The 25,978-nt window shown below is 35.3% G+C and overlaps 3 protein-coding genes and 1 long non-coding RNA gene across 9 annotated transcripts in view; 3 read left to right on the top strand and 1 right to left on the bottom strand.

The window, feature by feature from the left end:
• Positions 1 to 8,154, top strand: part of LOC100180038 — a 21,363-nt gene extending 13,209 nt beyond the window's left edge. For 3 of the 4 annotated variants that reach the window (XM_018815485.2, XM_026838390.1, XM_026838391.1), the window contains 11 exons: positions 339 to 519; positions 1,056 to 1,264; positions 1,948 to 2,068; positions 2,573 to 2,772; positions 3,038 to 3,177; positions 3,887 to 3,980; positions 4,649 to 4,823; positions 5,407 to 5,580; positions 5,831 to 6,015; positions 6,582 to 6,845; positions 7,245 to 7,475. In XM_018815485.2, the coding sequence (XP_018671030.1) occupies positions 339 to 519; positions 1,056 to 1,264; positions 1,948 to 2,068; positions 2,573 to 2,772; positions 3,038 to 3,177; positions 3,887 to 3,980; positions 4,649 to 4,823; positions 5,407 to 5,580; positions 5,831 to 6,015; positions 6,582 to 6,845; positions 7,245 to 7,458 (1,957 nt within the window). In that variant the 3' untranslated portion in view covers positions 7,459 to 7,475. Of the gene's footprint in view, positions 1 to 338; positions 520 to 1,055; positions 1,265 to 1,947; positions 2,069 to 2,572; positions 2,773 to 3,037; positions 3,178 to 3,886; positions 3,981 to 4,648; positions 4,824 to 5,406; positions 5,581 to 5,830; positions 6,016 to 6,581; positions 6,846 to 7,244; positions 7,693 to 7,727 lie in introns of those variants that run through there. The other variant, XR_003396749.1, reaches the window with a different exon arrangement.
• Positions 8,155 to 8,381: 227 nt separating this feature from the next.
• Positions 8,382 to 13,331, top strand: LOC100182376 (prostaglandin reductase 1). 2 transcript variants are annotated; one of them, XM_002127681.5, is made up of 9 exons: positions 8,382 to 8,603; positions 9,885 to 9,930; positions 9,991 to 10,041; positions 10,394 to 10,552; positions 11,019 to 11,136; positions 11,427 to 11,582; positions 11,808 to 11,913; positions 11,989 to 12,107; positions 12,686 to 13,331. In XM_002127681.5, exons 1-9 carry the CDS (start codon positions 8,495 to 8,497, stop codon positions 12,794 to 12,796), a joined length of 975 nt encoding a protein of 324 aa, XP_002127717.1. In that variant the 5' UTR covers positions 8,382 to 8,494; the 3' UTR covers positions 12,797 to 13,331. The 2 variants fall into 2 exon arrangements, with proteins under 2 accessions (XP_002127717.1, XP_018671031.1); XM_018815486.2 differs by lacking the exon at positions 8,382 to 8,603 and adding an exon at positions 8,764 to 9,555.
• Positions 13,332 to 13,925: 594 nt separating this feature from the next.
• On the bottom strand, positions 13,926 to 25,582 carry LOC445619 (guanine nucleotide-binding protein G(q) subunit alpha). Its single transcript, XM_002127407.4, has 6 exons — positions 24,968 to 25,582; positions 20,128 to 20,245; positions 19,742 to 19,886; positions 19,017 to 19,110; positions 17,293 to 17,462; positions 13,926 to 15,061 (listed from the first exon to the last, which is right to left on the bottom strand). Exons 1-6 carry the CDS (start codon positions 25,157 to 25,159, stop codon positions 14,404 to 14,406), a joined length of 1,377 nt encoding a protein of 458 aa, XP_002127443.1. The 5' UTR covers positions 25,160 to 25,582; the 3' UTR covers positions 13,926 to 14,403.
• LOC108950253 overlaps positions 17,388 to 25,978 on the top strand; it is a 35,986-nt gene continuing 27,395 nt past the window's right edge. The window contains exons 1-2 of one of the 2 annotated variants that reach the window (XR_003396752.1): positions 17,390 to 17,473; positions 23,399 to 23,512. This is a non-coding gene — a long non-coding RNA (uncharacterized LOC108950253). Of the gene's footprint in view, positions 17,474 to 23,398; positions 23,513 to 25,978 lie in introns of both variants that reach the window. The other variant, XR_001975147.2, reaches the window with a different exon arrangement.

The following is a 25,978-nucleotide window of genomic DNA, read 5'->3' as shown; positions in this document are numbered from 1 at the left end:
GGCGCGATAACCACTATGCCACGGCGCCGGTAAACTATCTTATAACTGCTGCTATCAATGTGGGCGTATACGTCTTTGGGAAAGATCTTTTACCGTGATTGCTCCAATCCAGTGGTCCTTTTTGGGTTGTTTAAATTGTTAGTCATACATGAAATAAATGAAATGATCCCTTCAAAGTAATCTCTTGCCTACGTGGTAATTAATAAGCAGGCAAGAGGTGTGTGAAACAGAACACCTGTGTTACAACAACTGTTGTTGCCCTACCACTTAAGAATAAACAATTCACATCACTCAACCCTGTTTTGCACAATGAATAATTATCCTTTTGTTTCACACAGGCACTGGCATGTAGTGTATGTGGTAGGTCAGCTAATTGGCCAGAACTTGAACTGGTTTGGCCGCTGGAGAACAGAACGCCCAGAGTTGTTTAGACAAGGCGAATTGTTTGGATACATGCACGCTCAAATGCTTGCGCGCTACAATGCAGAACGACAATCTTGGAGACTTCCAGTAGTGCAGGTAAAAAAAAGTTTCAGTTTGTGGGTTATAGTAGTCGACTAGGATATATTTTTTCTATATTATTAAACTAGAGTTAGATTTTACTAAAATGTTATTTGAAAGTTATATGTTGCCTATTGTCCTGCAGCTGGATATAAATTTTTTACATAATATAAAGTATATATTTTTTACCTGCACCAGAGCTGTGGCAAAGTGGTTAGCGCATCTGCCTTTAACCCAGAAGCAATGGGTTCAAGGCCCGTTGCTGCTACCATTGTGGGCGTATGTGTTCTTGGGTAAAACACTTCACAGCAATTGCTTCAACCCATTCACTAATACGTTGTCTAAATGATCAACCAAGCATAAAAAATCATCCCCCACAAAATAACATACATAGTAAACACCTAAAGTGGCATGAGGTGTATGAACACCTGTGTTATAACGATTATCATTTTCCAGCCACGCAAGGATAAATCAACATTTGTATTTAATAAGTGTTTTATATGCCAAGGTATGGGTACATTTCTAAATCATTAAAATCATATTTTGTTTTGTAGGCATGGCAGTATAATGAGCGTGATCCAGTTGGTTACAACACAGGCTTTGAGTTTCATAATGATAGACGGAACCGTGGTTTCTCTCCAAGACTACCTGGCAGTTTTCCTGATAGAGAACAAACACGTTTCCAAAGATTTGAGCGTGCGATCATGAGAGCAATCAATGCAGATGTTCTACCACCAGTGGTAATAGGAGAAACAACTCGGAAGTATGTACTTGTTGAATAAATGAATGTAACTTCCTTTTTTTGTCGCATGGCCAAAAAATGGCAATCGCTAAACACCGGTGTTTATACACCTCATGCCAGACTATGTGTTGTGGGTACTTTGTGGGTGAATTTTTGGAGGAATTTTATAGTTTTTTTAAGGTATGGCTGATAATTTGGACAACCCATTAGTGACTACTAGGTTGAAGCAATTGGCGATAAGCGTCTTGCCTGGGGCCACATTCACCCACAATGATAGCAGCGTTGAGCCTTGAACCCATGACCTCTGGGTTTGAGGCAAGTGCGTCAACTACTTTGCCATTCCACCGGGCAAATGGTTGTTCGTATTAAAAACACCATTAGATTTTACCAAATAGTCAAAAGTATTTTACAAAGTCTGCCTAGGTGTTTTAAAAAACATTTCAAAGCCACACGCTTTTAACTAAAATCAATTTGCTAGATGACTAGTGACTACTAAATTTAAACTCAGTACAAGATTTTTTGTTCTGGATACAAATTTCTTTTTATTAAATTTTTTTTATTACTGCCAAATCGTTATTTACCCATATTTTTTACTTCGTCTTTTGTACTGTACAAAAAGTTTAAACCACACCCAAAAATTAAAACAAATATTTCTAGCATAACTTACGTTTTGTAAAAAAATATATTTTGATATGTCTTTTAAGTGTTGCCATGGATGCAAACTGGGCAGGTCATGTTATTGAAGCTTCCTCCAGCACTTGGCAAGCACAACTTGGTTCAATACATAACAATGGGCATGGAGTTATTGGTTCAATGTCTCGCTCTGTAAGTAGAATTGGCAATTTTCTGCATCAGACTAATAATAACAAGAATATATATAAAGTATTAAAAAGGCTGTTAATAGTTTCCAGTGTTTTATATTTTATAAATTTATTCATTTATCAGAAAGGCTTTGGTGGCTTTGGTGCTGGTGTCAATTTATCAGAAATGCTTTGGTGTCAATTCCAAAACTGCATTTCATTTATTAATTACCAGAAATAAAGTATTTCTTATTTGAAATTATCTCTTTGAAAGTGATAATAAAGAGCAAAATATTAAAACTACCAAGATAAGTGTAAACACAGCAAAACCACAGTTGTTAAAAACACATATACTTTATCCTTAAAATAAAATAGTAATCTTATAGTTAATGCTGTAGTAGATGACCTATTCCAATCAAATAGTAACTTTCACTTAGTTGCAGCCCAGAAATTCAGGCAAAATTTGGCAACAGATCCAGAGTGTTGTCCTAATTAGGGTAATTATTGATCAACATTTTTTACACCTTAGGGTTCAAGTTACATGAGCGCCACCGTAACAGCTATGAGAGATCCAATATTTTATCGCTGGCACAAAAGGATTGACAATTTGTGGCAAGAATGGAGCAGTAGAAGAGTAACAGATCTTCAGACAGATGCACCAGCTGTCATAATACGGCCCAGTGACATCATAATTAGCAACAATGCAAACCCACCAAGAGGTTTTAACTCGTAAGTGTATGTAAAAAATCCGAGTAATTGTTTTATAACAAATAATTGTCAGAATATCAAGTTTAGTTTGACTTTTTTTAACTAATTGCACCACTTTTCTAATTTTTACATACCGCAAAACGACAGTCGCTATAACACGGGTGTTCTGTTTTATACACCTCGTGCCAACTTATGAATTATCATGTATGTTACTTTGTGAGCAATTATTTTGGGGGAAAATTTTTCATTTTTTTATGTATTATAAAAAACTTTTAATTTTTGCCAGATTTTCCAACACCAACTTTCAGTCGGATGATTTACAAACATACCTTGGTCCACCACAGAAGAGATACGAGTGGGACAATAAGATATCTCACCAACCATTTACATACCATATAAGGTTCCAGAGAGCATCTCAAGCCCAAGGTACATACATGCAGTATAATTTTGTAGATAATGGTAATGTTTTGTGTGTGTATGATATGCAATTTGAACAACCCATTAGTAACCACTGGGTTTTACATAATTGTTTCATACACCTCGTGCTAGTTTACGAGTTACCAAGTGTGTTTTTTTTGTGGGTTGGAGCAATTACTGTTAAGTGTCTTGCCAAAAGACATATAGCCTACAGTGGGCATTTATGCTGAGCCTGAAACCAATGCAAATAAATGAATGTGATCGCAAATAAATGAATGTGATATCTTTTCCGGCGCCGTGGCAAAGTGGTTAACGTGCTGTCTGTAACCCAGAGGTAATTGGTTCAAGGATCGTTGCTGAGGCAATTTGGAGCGTATGTGACCCTGGGCAACTTAAAAGCAATTGCTCCAGCCCCCCAAAAAGAAACACACTTGGCAACTCGTAAAGTGGCACAAGGTGTATGAAACAGAACATCTGTGTTTTAACAACTGTAATTTTTTTTGACCACACAAGGATAAAGTTACATACATACAACTTTGTAACGGGGCAACTTACAAACTAAACACTGTAGCTATTCTAGTGACCACTGGGTTGAAGCAATACAATATCTTGCCCAAGGACGTGCATGCCAACAATGGTGATAGTATCAATCCTTTTGTTAATAGACAAAACCTACAAATACTATGCTAATGGCAAGTTTTTAAACAACGATCTCCAGGTGAATTGAACTTAACTGTTCGAATATTTATTTGTCCCGCATCTGAATCTAACAACAGATTGAGCTGGATTGAAATGGACAAGTTTGTTTACAGGTAAGTGATTCACACTCACTACTATATATGTGTTTTATAACTCATAATTTCACATTCCTTTTACAGTAGCTGTCATAGTTTCCCTAGTTATTTAATAATATATAAACTGTATCACCAACCCGGCGGTCACTAATGGTCTGTCTAAATTATCAGCCACACATAAAAAGTACCCCCAAAAAGTTATTTACTCACAAAGTAACATACTTGGTAACTCGTAAGTTGGCACAAGGTGTATGAAGCAAAACACCTGTGGTATAACGATTGGCGTTTTTCGGCTATGCGAGGATAAAGTAAGTTGCATTCATTTGTTACGTATTAAGATTTATTTGATAATGCCTAATGAGTGATGACTTGCAACTAGGCAGTTGGCATGGGGTTCCCCATCAATTTAAAGTGAGCAATTTAAAACCCCAACCCCTCCTAACCCCCATACCCTCCAACTTCGAGCCACAGTTCTGCATGGGTAAAGTCCTACAGTGAAGCACATTTTGGGATATTTCGGCATGAGTCCACTATGCCCTACTATTACTTCTTCTTTAAATTTCTCACCCTTTAAATTGTAAAAAACTTTTAAAAAACTTTTTTAAACATTTTAAAAGTTTTTCAAATAGGATTCTATGTAAAAAATGTTTACACAAGATTTTATGTAAAAAAAAATTTTTTCACAGACTTGGCGCAGATGCAACATCAGCTGTGATATCTCGTCCTGATCGTCATTCCTCGGTCATTAAGCGTGAAAGAAGTTACATGGAGGGAGATGTGGAAGAAAACTTCACAACAACTGCCACAGGATTTTGTGAATGTGGTTGGCCATACAGCATGCTGCTACCACGTGGTACAGAGGTATGTTTAATTACCAGCTTAAAATAAGTCACTTTTTGACCTATTTTATTTTGCAATAGTGAGGTTCTATGATGTGGCACACTACTTTTTATATATTACTTAAAATAAGTTGTGTTTTGACCTGGTAAATTATAAAAGAGCTGTTATGCTTGGAAGTAATGAGCCAACTTTAACCTAAACCTGCATAGGATACACTTTCAAGTATGGTCACTACGTTTTAAGCACGGTCACTATATATATATTATTTAATGAGAATAATAGCCTTTACAATATAATTGAAACACTGCAATTTTTAGATTTTTTTTTATTTTATTTTCATGTCTCATTTGGTAATAAACAAAGAACATTCGAAGAGTTATAAAACCATATCCTCATGACTTCTATAGACTAATGTTAATTATTTAAGACAGGATCAGGATATTTAGATAATATGTTCTAAAGGTGTTCCATCTTACCCCACAGTACTATATACTAAATACCTATTTGTTGGGTTTATTTTATTTCTTTGAAGTAGTTTTGTCAGGATTTTATGTGCTAAAGTCAACTGTTTTTTCCCACTCTACTAATACATATTTTATAACAGCAAGGCGAGCAATGGCGACTGTGTGTCTTCCTGAGCGACAATAATGTGGATAGTATTAGTGTCCGCAGCTCTTGTGGAAGTATGAGCTTCTGTGGGTCCTCCGGACAAGCTTATCCAGATCGAAGAATGATGGGGTATCCGTTTGCGACTCGTGTGTCACTTGGGAATAATGAGGTATTAATTCACAAAGGTGTCAAAGTTAGGGGTAGCCAGGCTGACCCCAGAATTCCTTGGGTTTGTTGGTTAGTAAAGACATACTTGGTGATTCTAGGAACGAGGTGTATGAAACAGAACACCCATGTTTAAGAACTGCCTTTTTTCGGCCAGTTACATAAACTTATTAAAAAAAACAAGTATAACAATTCTATATAAAATACGAGTAAAAAGCTTAAAGAAATATTTTTAAATTAAAAAAAAACTTTAGATGGCAATAGAAAATGCGATGTCTGCACTTCAAAATGCTTCCATTTCATCTTTTATCATCAAAAACAACGTCACCATTTCCCCTCCTGTTCCAGCAGTTGACGCATGGTCACCATGGGTGCAGATGGCTGTAGATGACGGAATGAATGAAACTAGCACCACTGTTGCTTCTTTCAGGTCAGATAGGTTGGTAGGCTCTCTCCTTTCCTTTTTTTCTTTTGCTTCTCTCATGCTCACTTGATTCTTCATAAATGGTTTGTTTCAAATAATGATAACAGATTGCAATACTGGACAACTGTTTTAAAATCCCTAATTTGTGTTTATTTATAAGAAGATCTAAAATACATGAGGTTTGGAAATACAATATGTAATCATTCACCAAGCCCGTACTGTACAATATCTGTATAAAAAAACTCAAAATTTTAAACTACAATGTACATGCTGACATAACTTTTTTTTTATGTCAAATTTATAATGTAACATTTTACAAAGCAAACGTGTAAATATAAAAAAACTATTGTAAATATGACCGTGTTTACCACATATTTACAATGTTCCATTATTTCCATTTATTCTTTTCATTTAACCTATTCATCGTATTTTTAAAATTTATTCAATTTCTTCATACCTTCTTACTCAATCACACTTTTCAGTTTGCACTATCTATATTTTTTACAGATAATTATCACGATTTTTTTTTTGTTTGGTAACAAATTTTATTAAAATGTTTTTAAAAAAAATTTTTATTCCAGTCCAAGCGGAGCAGGCGGTGTCTTTAGAATCCTAATCGATGACGCAGCGATGACACTCACCAACTTTAACACTATCCGAGTTCGATTCCAGGGCAGGGGTGAAGGTTTTGGGGCTTACGGCATCTTATCTGCATATGTTGGGGTCCAGCGGGGGAATTCCCTCAATTTGAGACAGGGTTCTAATCGCCCCCCTATTACAGTAAATGGCCAGAGTAGCTTCACTGTACCAGAAACTGGAATAATATCGGATGAAATGAATTTGGGGTATGAAACTATTATGTTGCTGTATGCTTAGAAAACATTTTTTCTTTAATATAATGCGGATTTCTTTAATTAACTATTTTTTGACTGTCAAGTGATGCTTTTGCCTTGCCGTATTTTTAGGATTTTTAAGTATTATTTTTAAATGTTTGTAAGATCACACAGTATATACACTACAGTTTATTATTCTAATGGGAGATCTAGAATGTAGAGAACAGAGTTGACCCATTACCTCAGTGTTAATTTGTACTAAAATTTACTGTTTATATATATACATATCTACATATACGTATTTTAAACTTATTATTTTACACAAAACCTTTCTATTATCCTAACTCAGTGCAAACACTTGATTTTCGTAAATTGTACATTCTCCAACCACAACCCTTTTTTTCACCACAGTGAATCTGCACCAGTGGATCTCTTTGTTACTTTCACACTCCAGAGCCCTGGTTGTTTCTTGCGACCTGCTGATGACATTACAAGTACCAGCACATACGCCATTCTTCAGCCAACAGGAGATGTACCGGAGAATTGGCAAAATCTTGAAGATGTGCGAACTTCAACTGCACTGTACTGTATTGGAGGAATAATGACACCATTGTCCAGCACATAAGTTAACAGAAAACCAGATTAAAGAAGTTAAAGTAAAACTATTTCCTTAAAAAGTTCTTAAGTGTATTTAGCCATGAAACACATTTAACCAGATCATGTAACAAAGTATCTATGATTAATATATGCTATTTCTTTCAAATTGACATCTTTAGTTGACAAACATTTTGTGGCTATTAACTACATTAGGGTTTACTTTTAAACTTGTATAGATAATGGTCTTTCACAAGCGGCACATAAAATGGGGGGGTATAACACAAAAAAAGGCGGGGGGTATAACACAAACACAAAAAAGTTGTATACAGTGTAACTCGTAATCTGGCATGAGGTCTATGAAACAAAACACCTGTGTTATAAGATATACCATGTACTCTGGCAAAAATGTTAGTAACCTAGTTAACCTATTATGTTACCTGCAGTAGGCTATTTCACTGTAGATCGGTTTGCATTCTTTAGGTTTATATATATGTGGTATGTAGAAAAAATGTATGCTAAGCACCTGTAGTACTTATTATTCAAATACATTGCACATTAATATCATTGTAAACAGATTAAAAAAATAAATTGAAATGTTTATTGCTCTAAGCACACATGTGTAACTGGATTCGCGTTTTGAGGCAGTTTGTCGGTGCCTTAGGGTAATTTAAGACAGTTCGTATTAAGGTTGTTAAAAAAATTATCAGCTCTACATGAAAAAAAAAATGCAACTGAGACTATGCGTAAAGTTTAACAGGAAATGACTGTTGTTTTCGTGATGTCCGCGTTACAGCGAACGTACCACAAGAGGTTACGTAGGTTCACGCGTGTTTTTTTTGCGATGTATAGAAATGTACATTTAGTCGATTGCCGACCTGTTGTTGTTGTTGTAAGGCTTTTATTGGTGTACATAGTCGCCCTATACTTCGTTTCAGTATTTCTAAACGTTTAAGTCGTTTTGATGAAATAGTAACAACCGTAAAATGTTCTCAGAAATAGTTCAACAATCAGCATAGTTTTCTGCAATTTTAAGTAAAGACCGCACCTTAAATTGAAATTGCAAGATGGTTCACTCAAAATATTTGGCAAAAACTCGGGAGTTTGATGGGATGCCAAAACTGAATGATTTCGAAATAATTGAAGAAGAAATTGATGAAACTTTAAAAGATGGAGGTGACTTGTGCATATCTTAATGAGTTGGTAGTAGAAACAATATAAGATGACAGCCTTTGATATATATAATTGTAATGTTTTACCCTATAATTAGTATATATAGCAAAATAGCAGACTGGTGTTGGATGGGACATTTTTTCCCGTATCCATTTGGTATAAAACACAGATTATTTACTCAATTTTATTACTGTGTTTTATATTTTATAACTGACTCTATAATATAGTGTTGTTAATTGTCTAAACCGCGATCAGAAGATATGGGATTGCGTTGCTAACGGCAGTTTATATATTATCAATGAAATAAATGGGTATTATAGCTTAAAAAGGTTGCCGGTTTAAACGAAACAGAGGTTAGACATTGTTTACTTTTTCATTAAAAATTCATGTATATGGATGTATTGTTAGACAAATATAACTAAGTTGGGAGAGGGGCTTAAACCAGTTGATCCGAAAATTGTGAGTTTTTTATGTGGTCGACTGGTCACTGGTTTAAAATGTTTGTTCTGAATGAATAAGTTGCCTGGGGCACTGCTATCTGTTCCATTTAATGATTTGGTTGATTGATTATAACTTGTAGTGGAAGAAGATTTCAAATAATCACATTCGTTATAGGCCATGTGAGGCATTATGGCAAAATGTAAAGCCACAAGGCACATGTATATAGCATGATATAAAAGCTACATTTTAAAAATGTAACCTTGTATACCATCAAGATCAAACTACAGTTATTATGTACTTTTAATTTTTTGCTTGTTAAAAAGGGCATACCAACGAAAACTCAAAAATTGTATATAGATAGGTAGAGACGCTTAAATGTGGTCTTAAGATACCTACCATCAAAGTTAAAAAAGAGGAAACGGTTTCTGAAATAATCGCGGCACATCAAATCGCTGTAGCAAAAAAAACATGGGATTTAGCAAAGAAAAAGTGTCACTCAACTTTAACCAGTATGGCAAGTCAAACCCAAAGACTGCAAACAGTATAAAATGAAAACGGATACACAGCATACATTGTTATTGGCGTTTAAATGCGTGGCACAAAAATATTCTTTTACAGGAAACGCTGGTTCTGTTCCAGTAAAAGGTTTTTCATTTGGTGAATTGCTATCTATGCAGTTAGACACATGGCCTATTGTAATATACATTATAGTAAGCCATGAACACGCTTAGGGCGAAGACTGAAATTTAAAACTTGCGTCTCAAAAAAAACAAACAAACAAAATTCCCCCAAAAATGTCCCAAAAAACAAAATTCTGTAATATTAATATTATTATTTTTACAGAGGTGATTGGCGAAGCGATTTGCACGAGCGTTGACCCGTTTATTAGGTAAGTCAGGTTTTTAATGTTGCTTGTGGTTTCCTACAACATATTTCTATTTTTGTTCAGGGCATACCCGATTCCACCCGGCGTTGCAGTGCCTGGTTTACAAGTTTTAAGGTTTGGAAATTTTAAATATTTTATTTAACTTTTTTGGTTTCTTTAAGAATTAAAAAGTAGTTAAACGAAAAGACAATATATAGCGGCAAAATGACAGTCGTTAAAACATGCTGACAATAAAAATGTATAGGCACAAGGTGTTTGAAACTTAACAGCTGTGTTATAAAGACTGTCACTTTTCCGCGACAAGTTAATGTTACATTTCACAATCAACCTAAAATTATAGAAATAAAAGTGTGCACAAACATTTTACAAAAATCATGTTTTTTTGTTTTGTTTTGTTGATTTTTATTATGTATGGCTGATAATTTGGACAACCCATAAGTGACCACTGGTTTGATTGTGTTTATAGAGTTACCAAGAGCGCAAACAGCAAGTACCCTGTCGGCTGTAAAGTCATGGGCAACTGCGGATGGCGCACAACATGCAAAATTTCGGATGATATTATATGGTATAAAGTCGAAGGTGACCTCAGTGATACTGTATGGCTGGGTGCTCTCGGAATGCCAGGGTAAGTTATATTATATACAGTACTGTCGGATAAGATAATATTGTTAACACCTAAATTCTATATGCGTGGTCTTGTTTTAAACAATTAACATCGCTCTTTTAGAGTCGCTGGGCTATGGTTACATAATTCTATAAATATTCTTTGTTTATTAACAAATTAAATGGAAAAAAGTATGAAAACGTGTCCAATCTTATCCCACTTTGCTATATGTAAAACTGTTAAATTGTAAAAAGTAATATAGTAAGGTGGGGAAAGATGGGACACCTTTTCAATCTTTATTCTAGTCATATTTGGTAGTAAACAAAGAACATTCATAGAATTATAAATCCGTGTCCTCACGACTTCCACAGACCGTTGTTAATTGTTTAAAACAGGATCAGGATATTTGGATATAGTGGTAGTCCCATCCTAATTCACCCGACTATATGTGTTAAATTATCAATAGTAATCATGAAAATATTTGCAGAATTTCAGCGTATTGTGGATTCCTTGACATTTGTTCGCCCAAACCAGGCGAGACTGTAATGGTGAACGCCTGTTCTGGAGCTGTTGGTAGCATAGTGGGACAAATTGCTAAGATTAAGGTACATAGGCGCCCACTCGATTATATTTACAGCAATAATAATTAAAAAGGTCATTATAAGGCCAAAAGGGTTACGTGAACGATTTGCGTAAGACTGTAATATATTTCACGAGCGTCTGTCACCTAAGCTACCAAATCCTGTTATAATCCTTAATAAGGTATAAATATAAATTGTAAATTTCTTCATCCCTGCATGACGGGGAAATCACAGTCGGCGACGTATAGTTTAATGCAAATCAACGATCTTTATCTGAGTATAACATTAACTTTGTTGTTTTTTTCACAAACCAGGGCTGCAAAGTAATTGGTTGCTGCGGTAGCGATGCAAAAATTGAATTTTCGAAGTCGATTGGATTTGACGAAGTATTCAATTATAAGACATGTGGGTCTTACACTGAGGTTCTAAAGAAGCTTGCTCCAAATGGAATTGATTGTTTCTTTGATAACGTGGGTTTTCTCGTTATAATAATTATAGAGGAGGGTGGGGAAGATGAGACACCTTTTTATTCTATTTTCTCGTCCATTTAGTAGTAAACAACGAACATTTAAGGAGTTATAAAACTGTATCCTCACAACGCCTATATAGCGCTTGACCTGATTAGGATTTTTGGGTATTACGCACTAAAGGTTTTTTTACTATACAACCCATGTTAAATAACTATCGGTTAATAGGTTGGTGGTCAGTTATCGTCGGATATCATGAGTTGTATGAACATGGGCGGAAGAATAGCTGTATGCGGTGCAATTACTGCATACAACTCCAAAGAACCAGTTACAGGTAAAAAAAAGGATAAATTTCATAATAATTTTCCTTTTGTTTCATTTTTTTAAATTTTTGATTTGTTAAATTCAGCAACTGTGGTTCAACCTGACGTGGTCCTTAAACAACTGAGCATAAAAGGATTCCTTATCTATCATTTAAAACATAGGTTTTCGGACGCTTTGAAGGAAATGGTTCCGTGGGTTTCAGAGGTATATGTGCTTTTAAAATTAAAAATATCCCCAGAAGGCTATCCCCCTATTTAAATTGTATGATATGATTAGTTTAACTACGTGCTCATTCATTAAAGCCCTGCACTCTTCTCTTGGTTAATAACCTGGTTTTATACCAAACAACCACGTAATCAGTTTTTGTATAACCCTCGGAAATTAAATATAAAGTTTTATAAATATAAAGGTAGGGAAAGATGGGACACCTTTATCACATAATATCCAAATGTCCTGATCGTGTTTTAAACAATTTAAACAATCAAATTTCTTTGAATGTTTTTTGTTTACCACCAAATGGAACGAAAAAATAAAATTAAAAAGCTGTCCCACTTTCCCCCACCTACTACAATAAACTACATAATATAAAAAATCCTAATTTTAGTAATCGCCTTTGGCGCGCGCTTTGTTGGACCGTGAGAACACTGTCAAATATTACTGTATAGCGTTTTTTTTTTATTAAACTGGAACAAGTAAAATCAGATTCCAAAAAGTGTGTTGTCTTGCCTCACTTTAATATATTAACTTACTCGGCATACCTACAACTGAACTTTGTGTTTCAGGGCAAAATTAAAACCCGTGAAACGGTCACTACTGGTTTTGAAAATATTCCCCGTTCGTTCATTGATATGCTGGGAGGGAAAAACATCGGCAAAGCTGTCGTCGTACTTTGAATAATGATGTGCGTTGTGTAGGAAAAGCATAATGTTAATTTTTTTGCACTAATCTGCCGGTATTCACTTTTGACAACAGAAACCATTAACTTGTATGTATATATAGTAGGGTGGGGTAAGATGGGACACCTTTTTATTCAATTTTCGCGTTCCGTTTAGTAGTAAACAAAAAAAAACATTCAATGAATTATAAAAACCGTTTCTTTACGACTTTTATAGATCGTTGTTATTTGTTTAAAACGGGATCGGATGTTTTGATATTATGTACTAAAGGTGTCCGGTCTTACCACCCTATTATACTATTATGCGGAAATTCATCGTTAGCACATAAACGTTCCCTAACAAACCTTACACGGTGACATTAATCATTATATCCAGCATGCATTTTGTAAAGTAGGCTATGTAATTTAAAACCTTTAACGTAATCATTTAGTAGCATCATGTTTGTACCTAACCTATTTAGTGAACCATTTCACTTGACTTGTTTTAAAATGACGGTTACTTGAAAATGAAATACACTACTAAATACCTTTTGTTTACATTACTGGACAAAAAAATGTCATCGAAATATAGTTAGCGCGTCTGCCATTAACGCAGAGGTTATAGATTTAAGACTCGTCGCTGCTACCATTGTGGGGTACGTGTTTTGGGGCAAAACACTTCAATTGCTCCAACCCAGTGGTAACTAATGGATTGTCTAATCTAATGTGTCAGCCATGCAAAAAACACAAATTACATACGTGGTAACTCGTAATCGAGCACGACGTTTATGATGCAGAACATCCATGTTATAAAGCGTGTCGTTTTCCGTTCACGCGAGGATAAATAAGTTACATTCGTTCATTAGTTGCAACTAAAGACATAATAACAAGTTTAAACCATCACTTGAGTAGATGCTAATGTATAGTAGGATGGGGGGAGATGGGACACCTTTTTCCTTCTATTTTCTCGTCCCATTTGGTAGTAAACAAATAACACTTAAAGAATTATAAAACCGTATTGCCACAACTAACATAGACCGTTGTTAATTGTTTAAAACTTGATCAGGATATTTAGATATTATGTGCTAAAGGGGTCCCATCTTCCCCCATAGTACTATATAATCAGTTCTTATACATAAACTACCAAGTCAAATAATTCTTAAGTTTATTTCCATATGAATGTAGCAAACGCGAAAAGGGAACAGTATATATAACTACAAAGATAAACAACTACTAAAGTCGTCGCGTAAAATAAGCGACCCGCATTTGAATATAAAGTACGCCACGCTTGTAGGTTGGCACGTATATTTACATAGAAGCAAGTATGTGTAATGTCACAAGGGCAGCACAAGACGACTGAAACAACGGTCTTTCACTTTTGAGGTAAAATAGGTCACGTGGTTACCACCGTCACGTGATAAAGAGCTCGGATACATTCGACTGCCAGCAGCTGGAATGAAAACGAATAGCAATGTTATCATTAGAAATTCAAGAAACGTTTTCCGGATGCAATATTTCTCTTATGAAAGCCTCAATACGCGTGACTTGAAGCGGGTAAACAAATCTTAAACCGCTTTGCGCTGCGGTTGCCATTATAAGACCCGAAAGCTGTGTGTTGCACCTGCGCTAAATAAGGCTGTATGTTTCCAAATATGTCTGTAAGATTATGTCCTTAATAGCTTTGAAAACGAACTTAATATTCTCAGTGTCAGTGGCGCATGTGAAGTGGGAATACAACGTTCTTTTAGATTTCTTTGTCTCGCCGAAGTTTTGTTGATACTGAGATAAAATAAAGAATTTCGCCGCTGTAGCGTCGTGCCGCGGCCCATCGTATTCTGGGAAGTAATCATTCATGTGGGAATGTTGGATCTTTTCTTCCAGCACGTCGGTCTTGTTAAGGAATAGAATAACCGACGTCCGCTTGAACCATTGGCAGTTGACGATAGCTCGAAAAAGCGCGCAACTTTCTTTCTGTCGGTTTATTAGTTCCAGTTTTCCGTTACTACCCTTTTCGCCAGCCAAATTCTCGTCCGAGCCGCGTCGAATGACTGGAAAAGGCGGTAATTCTTTCGCTACTTTAGGACTACGGCCGTGGTGAAGGGAAGAAAAGTGTCGCTGAAGTTTTTTCTTGCCAGGAGCTGTGTTCTGACTCGACTGGGTTCGAACCATAGGTCTCTGTTTTTGTTGGTTGTTATTTCTCCCGTTCAGACTTGGCTGTTTCAGTTGCGTCATGTTATTTCTTGCATCTTGGTTAATTTCTTCCTCTGGTATTGATTGGTCATACCTAAACAAAAAAATGTCGTTATTTATAAGTATTTAAACCAAGATTCGAATATTTAATTTCATCGATAGAACTTACATATAAGCCTGGGCCGGATTAGTAACAGTAAATATTGACTTTTGCATTACGTTTACGTTAATACGCGTTAATTTTTTAAAAATAAATTTAAGGTTTATTTTCTAGCATGTTTATGACAATTCAAGGTTTAATTAATGTCGGAGTTATTTTTTCCAACAAAAATTGGAAAAAGATCGGCAAAGCAAGTTTTAAAAATATAACACCGCATGGTGGCGCTGCTGCCGCGCGCACTTCATTTTGTATCCCTCGAGCAAAAAACTCTGATTGCCGTTCACAGCGCCCGCAGCTTGCCAATTGCGCAACACGCTGATTATCACCCTGCAAACTCGCGATTTAACTCAACAGTTTGTTGTTCACGTACTGGCTGTGTGGGTGATATCAGTAAACCGTATAGCACAGTTAAACTATCGAAAACGCTTTACAATGCAACACACTGTATATGGCAAGCGAACGTTATTGCAAGAAAAACGTAAGTAGTTATTATGTTTGCTTATGATGTACATACAATTTGCACAGTACAACATTTAGAGTAATATGGGGGAAGACAGGGCACCTTTAGCACATAATTTTCAAATATTGTGATTCCTGATTGTGTTTTAAAAATTAACAACAGTCTATATAAGAGGAAGAGTCGTTAGGATGTGGTTTTATAATTCTTTGAACGTTCTTTGTTTACTACCAAATTGTGCAAGAAAATAGAATAAAAAGGTGTCTCATCTTCCCCTACCCTACTATACAATTTGCACGGTACAACATTTACAAAAACTGCAAAGCGTCTTGCAAGAATTCGTTTTGCAAGTTTAGTATTCTGACGTTTATAACCAGAGACAAAACATATTGCAATCACCATTTCCTACACGCTCTTATAGTACGTGATATTAGGTGGGTAGCAAATTTGACTAAACCGAACAAGGCAGGCTATTATGTTCAACAGGAAGTCTTAAGTACAATGGCGTTGCGGTTAGGGGAACACTGACTCGACTTTCCTGTAGTCCAAGTAGAATAGTTCGTATTGACCTAGCAAGTGGTGTTTATATGCTCATACGTTGATTAATATTGTCAGGTGTTCGGAGGGCTGTACACGCCGCAAGCCGCAATAAAGGGTCATGAACCAATGCAAATCGAATATACCAAATTTACCGTTTTATATCATGGTGTTTACCGGAGGTATAAATATGTAATGTAATTTTCCGTTATTAATTGCTGTAAGGCCGAGTGCTGCCTTGGGAATCGTATTTTTTCGTTTTTTTCGAATAGAACATAAGCAATATATATAGCTGGGGTGGAAAAAAATGGGAAACATTAGCACATAATATCTAAATATACTGATCGTGGTATAACCATTTAACGACAGTCTATGGGAGTCGTGAGGATATGGTTTTATAAATCTTTGAATGCTCTATGTTTTTTTTATATTCTATTTTTCTCGTTCCAAACGGGAACTTTTTATTCCGTTTGAGACGAGAAAATAAAATAAAAAGGTGTCCCATCTCCCCCCACCCATACCATAACTGCAGAAACAATTGCCGTTTGCAGCAGTACAAACGACAATAGCCCCAATACTATGAAAGCCGTATCGCTTTGGTTGAGCTTGCAAATTACTGTTGTTGGGGCCTAGTGCTAATTAAGTGTGCGTACGTGACTTCTGTATAACGATCCAGCACATATAAGGCTTTATTGGGTAGAATATACGCTACAGTGCTACTTGCTGCGTGTTTAATTGAGTGAAAGTTTAATTTAATTTTGCAGTTTTTGCAACTTGTATTTAAATTTCGCAGACATAGGAATAAGACGCAGCCCGCTTAAACGGCGTAAATATAGTATAAAGTGGGGTACGACGGGACACGTCTTCATTCTCTTTCTCGTCTCATTTTGTATTAAGCAAAGAACAATCAAAAAATTAATAAACCGCATCCTAACAACTTCCATGAACCAGTGTTAATTGTTTAAAACACGATCAGTAAACACCTTTTTTAAGACACATATATAGCTCATACAAATAGTATCCATGTTTTAGAAAATATGATTTAATATTTGCCGACGGTTTCCACCTGACCCCGCATATCTATATACAGTACGGTAGGGGAAGATGGGACATCGTTTGCACCTAAATACCTCTTACCCGCCCTACTATATACACCATTATAACAACTTACTCGCTCAGAGCTGCAAGGAAAATAATTGAGGTAATGTTCTCAAAGCAATGAATCCATTTCCGTCTCTCGGACTTCTGTCCTCCGACATCAACGATCCCAAACATGAATTTATCAATCTTGAAAAGATACTCCGTGATGCCGAGCGTTGGTCGACGGGAACGAAGGACATCCTATATATAAGGTTTCATGGTTAGATTGGTATTTTTTGCAGAAAGTGATTTTTACCATTTACACTATAGACTTTAGCGTGGTGAAAAATGCGCCACGTTTTTTTGTAAAAGGGATTTTTACGAAATTTTAAGATTTATACTTTAGAGTGCATAGTGCGTCGGGGTATAGGGTAGATACCGTTAGCACATAATATACTTTATTTTCGTGATTTAAACAATTAACAAAGATCTTTTTGACTCCGTGAGGGTAAACGATTTATATAATTCTGTAAATATATTTTTTATTTGTATATATTACAAAATAGGACGATTAATTAAGGAGAATGAAAACATGGGCTATTTTACCTCAGCCTACTAAATATTCAAAAAATATAGAAAAATAAAATAGTTTCATTTTTTTCTTTTTTTTTGAGTTTTCAAATAATTTTTTTTATCATAAAACTTTAATTGTTGCACAAAACTATATTTTAAACTGATATTAATTGTTGCACAAAACTACATACTATATTTTAAACTGATATAAATTGTTGCACAAAACTATATGTTAAACTGATATATCAAAACCTGTTAAAGTGCTTTGTTAATCATGATAGGAGACGAGTATAAGCTGTAAATAGCTTACGGATTTTCCATTTAGTTATTACTTATTACGCGGATTTTAAAAGCAAGGCATTTAATGCCTTTTGGTTGCTGTTTAATTTGAGCTGTGTAATCTGAATCGATATACGATACGTTGGGACATGACACCTCAGTAGGCAGATGGTGACAGATAGAACGGAAGGTTCTAAATTTAGTAGAGTATGAAACTAAAATTACCCTTGTGGTATATGCGGTTACATCAGTCAGCTAAAAGGGGAATTTTTCAGTTTTGAAATAATTTTTGACATAAAGACCAAAAATAAATTATATAGTGGGGCGTGAAAAGATGATACACCTTTAGCACATACTATCCGAATACCCTGATCATGTTTTAAACAGATAACAACGGCCTATGAAAGTCGTGAGGATACGGTTTTAAAATTCGTTACATGATCTTTGTTTACCACCAAATAAAACGTGAAATAGAATAAAAAAGTGTCTATCTTCCCCCACCCTACTATACTAAATCACAAACAATTACACAAAGATATAGTGTAACATTATAGCAATTGGAAAATTACATTTACAGTAACTGTGTTGCGCAACGTAAACCGATGAAATATTTCTTTGTCATTTAATTAAAACCAAATAAAAACCGATATTTTAAATGTAATTGCAGTTGTATAAGAGTAATAAGGTCGTACCCGCACAGTAGGGGACCTTGAATTTATGCCAGGGTTGGTCCATTATCCCATAATATAGTAAAATGGGGGGATGGGACACTTTTTCATTCTATTTCCTCGCCCCATTTGGTAAGCAAAAAATCAAAGAGTTATAAAACCGTATCCTCACGACTCCCATAGACCGTTGTTTATTGTTTAAAACACGATCAGGCTATTTAGATATTATGTAATATTAAAGGTGTCTCGTCTACCCCCACCCTACTATATCGTAACTAATGTAATACACATATACCTGTAGTGTTGGGAGGTAGGAAGCGCTGGAAATCCGCGTAAGATTGTTGAGATAATAGGCAGCTGAATCCAGCAAATGAAACTCGTTTCTTCGCCTGAAATACATTATTTTTTAACAACTTTTCCAAAAGAAAATGTATTTGTCTCTTTAAACGAGGTAACGAATGTAACAAAAATACATAAGAACAAATACTAAATAAAACGACAAGACGACAGTCGTTAAAACAAGCTTATTGTTTAAAACATAGACTAAGTAAATAATTTGCTAAAAAAACGTGGTTGCTACACCAAGCAGACATGGTTCAAAATAAGTGTTCAACACGTTTACGCTGCGTTAGTCACATTAGGTATTTAGTATATCAAGTTGGTATGTGAGTCATTCTGTCTCAACAGTCAATTTATATAATCTATGATATCTTGTCTGCGATCATCTGTTTTTGACAGTTCGTAACGACAGAGTTAAATCTAAAGTGTTTTGGATTCGTATAGCAATTAATGGGCGCGGTACAGTTAAGCTGAGTCTATTCCTGTAAAAAAGGATTGGGTATAAAGATAAAGTCTGGCATACCCCAAAATATAGCTCTTTATAGCCGCAAAGAACAGTTAACTGTGCCACACGCAATGTACAGAAAATATTCTCACGCTGCTGCAATTAACCACAAAGCCACAAAGGGGAAACACTTGTATATTCCGCCGACCAACGTAGCGCATTACGCACGTACTTACAAGTAGCATTGCTGTACGCCTTCGTCCTTCCAAAACAGCATTATTCCAAGCACCCGGGTCGTGTCCAGACTATTTTCGCACTCCCTCGGCAACTCTATGCTTACTTCACCGAAATCTTTGTTAGCTTCCAGCTCATAAGGAATTCCTAACACAAAATCATACAGTTATAAACCAGAGTTTTTTGTTTGATGTACAGACTGCACAGCAGCTGTCACTACATTGTCTTGTCACAATGCGTTATCTTAAATTGCCCTTTCTGTATGAAACATGTTTTAGTTTAGATTTAACACAAAGATACCGAAAACTGCAAGCATATTGTACCTAAAGGGCGATGCAGGACCTGTAATTTGAGTTTTATTTTTATAAGTACTTTAGCACATTCTTACCCAATTCTAGCATAGCGGTGGCTAGCGTCTTGATAGAAAAGTTAATGTTCTGGTAAATCAGGGGGATATGCCCTGCCAGTTCTTCGTGGGAGTATCCAGTCCCATGTATAATCCGCATCTACCAACAAACAACAACAACATTACCGTGAGAAACTGTACGGTGTTACGTATTTTTCCACGTTGTTCTTTTTTAAATTGCGTCTACATGAAAGTAAAAATGACTTTTAAAGCTTATAGTTCCGGGAAATGTTATTTTTGTTCATTCGCGTGGATTTTTGTTGCGTAATTTGTTTTTCACAATCATATCAGGTAATTTTAAAACGTCACATGTTAGTTAACTATAAATTTCTTTCATCGTTTCAAAAAAAAAATGTATTAAATTTTTTAATTCTATAAATTGGCAATCATAAAACTCCTTAAAAAGGACTTAACTTGGTGTTTACAGCTGTACATCCCCCCTGCATCAGAAGTATTCAATATAAACCGGATTTAACGGCAAAAGCTTTTGGAAATATTTTTAGTGTTGGATTATAAAAAATCATGTTTTGGTGGCACAGCCCCAAAACATGACCATTTTAAAACGACCTGATGTCCGTACAGGTTCTTGAAAAATCGCTATACGGGCCAACATAGTGTTATAAGCAGTTGCAATTACTTTAGCATCAGTTGAGTTAAATAGCTATAATAAAAAACTTATTCGCATCGGGATTTCCCGCAAAGGTTAAAATTGCAAGTAAAATCTGTCGAACGTTTTTTGAGTCATAAAAAAATATTCAACTGCACATATTGCCATGCAGCTGGTACCAACTTTTCTGTTATTTTTTCACTTTCTCATTTTCTACGCAAAGCGCGTTATTTCCTAAGTCCAAAAATACAACTCCGCCAGTGATATTTTACAACCAGGTCAACGAGAATTTAAACATAGAAACAAAAATGTCAAAACAGTATCGAATTACTATTACCGGGTACGCCAACAAAGGCAATAGCCGCTACATAAGGTCATGTTATTATTATTTATTACATACATGCACTCGCCGTGGATTGCTTGCAGACAAATCTGACCAAATCGGTGAACGTAATATAGTAGCGTGGGGTAAGATGGGACACCTTTACCACATAGTATCCAAATACCCTGAACGTATTTTAAACAATTAACAGCGGCCTATGGTAGTCTTTTGGCATATACGTACAGTATAGGGTAGTAAACATGAAACATTTAAAAAATTAAAAAAAATGTATCCAAACATTTAAAAAAATTAAAAAACGTATTTATTTTAAAGTCTTCAGGATACGATAATATAGTTCTGTCAATATTCTTCATTTGTTACTTTATAGGACTTTACTTCACACATTGAAGTTTGAAATTTATTTTACGAATTCTTTTGTCCTTCGTTTATTGTAAGTAAAGTTTCAAGAATCGAAACTCGTTCGTGGAAAAGATGACTAATGCTCATGTGTTGCAGGACTTGGTTGGAACTCAGAATACAGTCATATTAGCCCTACACATGCGCTTTTGCTAACATAAGCTTAAAGTTGTATATTTTAGTGGGGTTGAGGAAGATAGGACACATTTCCACTCTATTTTCTCGTCATATTTGGTAGAAACAGAGAATAAACAAAGTATTATAAAGCCGTATCGTCACGACTTCAATACACCGTTGTTAATTGAATAATTGCACGCGATCGTAGCATAAAATAAATAATTTTACCCGAAACAAAAACTTTATCATTCGGCAATTCACAATTATCTTGTAAAAGCCGGTGTATTCAAACGTTGAAACGTACAACAACGCAATTTATGTGTGTGGTAATGTATTACAACTATAACATGGCATATAATGTTTCTCCGTCTTATACATTATACAAATGCACGATTCTTAATACAATTATTTTTCCGTGTATTAACGGGGCAGTGCTCTCTTCCCTATTTTTTGCTCCTATATTGGAATATTTTTTAAAATGCTCTAGTTGCAATCGCCGCAAAACACTATTAGCGTTTTAGGCAGTTTGGAAGACTTTTAACAAAGTCACGCTTGGTATATATTTAGCGAAAACACAAATTCTACAAATGCGAAAAGAGTGTCAATACCTAATTACTGTGTGTGGTGAATTACACTCGTGTGCTCTTATAAACACACAAAGGGGATTTCGTGTGAAAAGTTGTTTTGCAGGTCTAACACGGACGGTATACTGATGTGGTCGAGCTAACGCCTAAATACTCACTTCCGTAATGCTGTATGTAGTCACCGCTCGATTTAAACAACGTTTAATGGCTATGCCTGGGTTCATTGGGCAATTTAATGCATCATGTAGTAATTTGCAACCACAGATAACAACGGATGTGAAAATCGAAACTAAAGGTTTGAAACTGTACTAGTGTTTTCGATCTGTTCAGAACATGAATTTTCAACGTTACTATATTTTAAAAACCGAAATCGTAAATTAAATTTAAAGACCGAAATTTCCAATTTTAACTTTGAACTGCTGCTCATTCGTTGTAAAAAAACAACCTATACGAAAACGCTAAAATAGTATTAAAAGCAAGGTGGTCATATTCTAAATTTAAATTTTAACTAAAAACATTCAAGTGCATACATTAAAACGAAATTGATATTTGTGAATCTTTGTTATTAAGCAGGGCGGGGAAAGATAGAACACCTTTTGCACATAAAATCCAAATATTATGATCGGAATCGTGAGAATATACAGTTTTATAATTGATTGAACTTTTTATTACTAAATTGGACGAGAAAATAAAATGAAAAGGAGTCATATCTTTCCCCACTCCACTATACATTCATTTCCTTTTGATTGCATATGGTCTTGTGACCTAATTAATGAGCATTATTGCGTAATAACCACAAGTACGTCACTTCACGTACAAGGCAACTAAATTCATTAGAATTTCCCGGGTATTAGATCGCAACAAGACGATGACATTATAACTAGAAAGGGAAATGGATGTTAACGAATTGCGTAATACGAATTCTAAAATTACAAATACGTAGCGTACGCATATATTGTCATAAACGCATATGACCACGAGATTTGCGTACTTAAAAATAGATCTATCATTAAAACGTCACATTATCGCGTTACGTTGTAATTTACTGGACGTTAATCTAAAATAGAGTTAGCGCGTTACGTTGTAATTTACTGGACCTTAATCTAAAATTAAGTTAGCGACGTGGTCCAGTTCGAGGGTACAATTTTTGTTCTAATTTTAATTTACGTTCCACTTCAATCCCTTAAATGTACGTTTCTGATGCAGATAAACAAGTCCGCACAATAAGGCTCAGGTGTGTCATAAAGCCCTTTCTTTCATGAACTACAATTACAAAGCAGACGGGGCTTTGACGGAGTATAACCCACAAATAAATTATCGGTAACTATAATATAGCATACAGTTTTCGGAAATATAATATAGGGTGGAAAGGTGGGAGACCTTTCAGCACAGAATATCCATATATCCTGATCGCGTTTTAAACAAATAACAACGGTCTATGGGAGTCGTAGTGATACGGTTTTATAACTATTTGAATTTTCTTTGTTTACTACCAAATGTGACGAGAAAATTTTCTCTCACGTCTCACCCTACTATATATATATATCTATATCTATATATATATATATATATATATATATCCCGAATAAAACCTACAATTCCAACAAGAGTTACTTTTTAGCACCTGTTTCACTGCATGTGTTTAAAAGACAGGGTAACCTAATACACCAACAGTTAGTGCAGAAAATCACGTTTGCAATTTTAAACCTTAAACAACGGGTTAAATCGTGTTGAGGTGTGAGTAACAATTCACAATCGGTAATATAGTAGAATATGGGAAGATGCGAGACCTTTTCATACTGTTTTCTCGTTCTATTTGGTAGTAAACAAAGAAAATTCAAAAAAATATAAAACCGTATTCGCACGACTTTCATAGACCGTTGTTGAAGGTTTAATTTACAATCAGGATATTCGAATATTATGTCTAAAGGTGTACCATTTTCCCTACCCTACTATATATATACAAGTTAAACACAATTGAACCCCCAAAAGTGTCGCTTTAATCTGGACACATTGTGCATATGTTTTGCTGCTGGCAATGACGTTAATAATTTAAGTGTCAGGTTCCTATGTAACGTAATACAAAATGCAAAACGACATGTTGCTCTTAAGGGTAAATTTAAATTTATGACTACAGTCTAAAATAAACCGCACCACCACTTCGAATAAACTATAAAATGCCAGGTCGTTTTTAACAAGGTGCTTTATAAGTGTTACGCACGTAAATGACAGTACATGTTTATAAGTTTGGAACCCCAAATTTAATATGGAGTGTTATGGGGTAAGATGGGACACCTTCAGCACACAATATCTAAGTATTCTGAATCCCGATGTTTTAAATAATTAATCATAGTCTAGTTGAATCATGACGATACGGTTTTATTATTCTTTGAATGTTCATTGTTTACTATGGACAAGAAAACAGTATGAAAAGTGTCCCATTTTCCCCACCTTACTATATTTTTGCTAATTGCTAATTTAGTCTTTGGATATATATACCTGATATGATGTTTTTGCATATATATACCGCAATGGGGCTTTAAAAGGTTTATACATATACTTTGTTTAAAAAACTCTGCAATGTAATAACGTAAAAAATATTGCAAATAATGCTAACATGCCAAAAATATGTCACGTATGCTATATACGAAGCCCACATCGAAATTGTAAGCCGATTAGGGCATAGTTTTCTTGGCTCTTTGAACTTTAACCCGCAATGACACGGCTGGCTATAAAGTTTGAATAAAAATAAGCGATTAAGTTCAAAATATTTACCTGTTTTATAAAAGTGGACTTTCCGCTCTCAGCAGCCCCGAGCACCAATAGTTTTACTTGAGTTTTTGCTTCACGTTTCGCCTCTTTAAGTCGCTGCTCTATTTCTCTGCTTATTGACTTGGACTCGGAAGACTCGGAACCGGAAAAGCAAGCCGATAAACTCGACATTAGGCTCGGCTTCGAATTCCGCATCTATAATTTCAGTAAATGCTAACTTTCTTTATCTAAAACATGAAATGCGTTAAGCGATGTTAAAATCGTAGTGCCAACTCATTGCGATCTTTATCGCTCGAAATATTTTCGCAGACAATAAAAAAATCATTTCCTCACTGCAAATGTGCATTAAGCTACACTTTGATGGAATTAAGTTCCAGCAAAACTGTATAATAAAACGTATATGCGATAACAACAGCGTCGTGCCCGTGGCTAAATTATAATGTGGATTGCTGGTGATTGCCACGCTGAGTTGTGGTCACCGCCAATTTTGGGATCAATCCACAGAATTTTATTTCTGGCATTCGTTATCAAAATATACAACTGTCAAATCCTCGCGTTCACTTATTTCTGTTTTTTTTTTGCTTTTTTGAGTTCATTCACTTCGAAAAGTCCCTGGTTTCCTTATCGCCAATTTAAACAAAATCCACTGCGATTTTTACAACAGTAATTACTAGAAACCCGTATAAGCCCTACATTTATAACATTCATTTTTAAGACAAACCACTTGTTAATAAATTAACACAAATCCTCACAAATCTGCGTAACTTATTTTCCTATAAACTTACTGTCAGTCTAGTGTCGTATCTACTGCGCTTAAGCTTATCAACTAACAGACCATTACTCATTTCTGTCACAGCAGATGTAGACTTAGTAACATCACGGGCCTTTTTTCAAGCGTCGCCAATCTGAGTGACATTCGTCATCGCTTGAATATTTCATAACCTCTTGTAGTGACTCACTAATTTATCGAAACTGCTCAAATGCCCCTCTCTTAATCTCGCTTCCACTTCCTTG

The sequence above is a fragment of the Ciona intestinalis genome, unplaced genomic scaffold (genome assembly GCF_000224145.3).
Source record: "Ciona intestinalis unplaced genomic scaffold, KH HT000076.2, whole genome shotgun sequence".
Taxonomy (NCBI): domain Eukaryota; kingdom Metazoa; phylum Chordata; class Ascidiacea; order Phlebobranchia; family Cionidae; genus Ciona; species Ciona intestinalis.
This window is presented reverse-complemented; position numbering and strand designations above follow the sequence as displayed.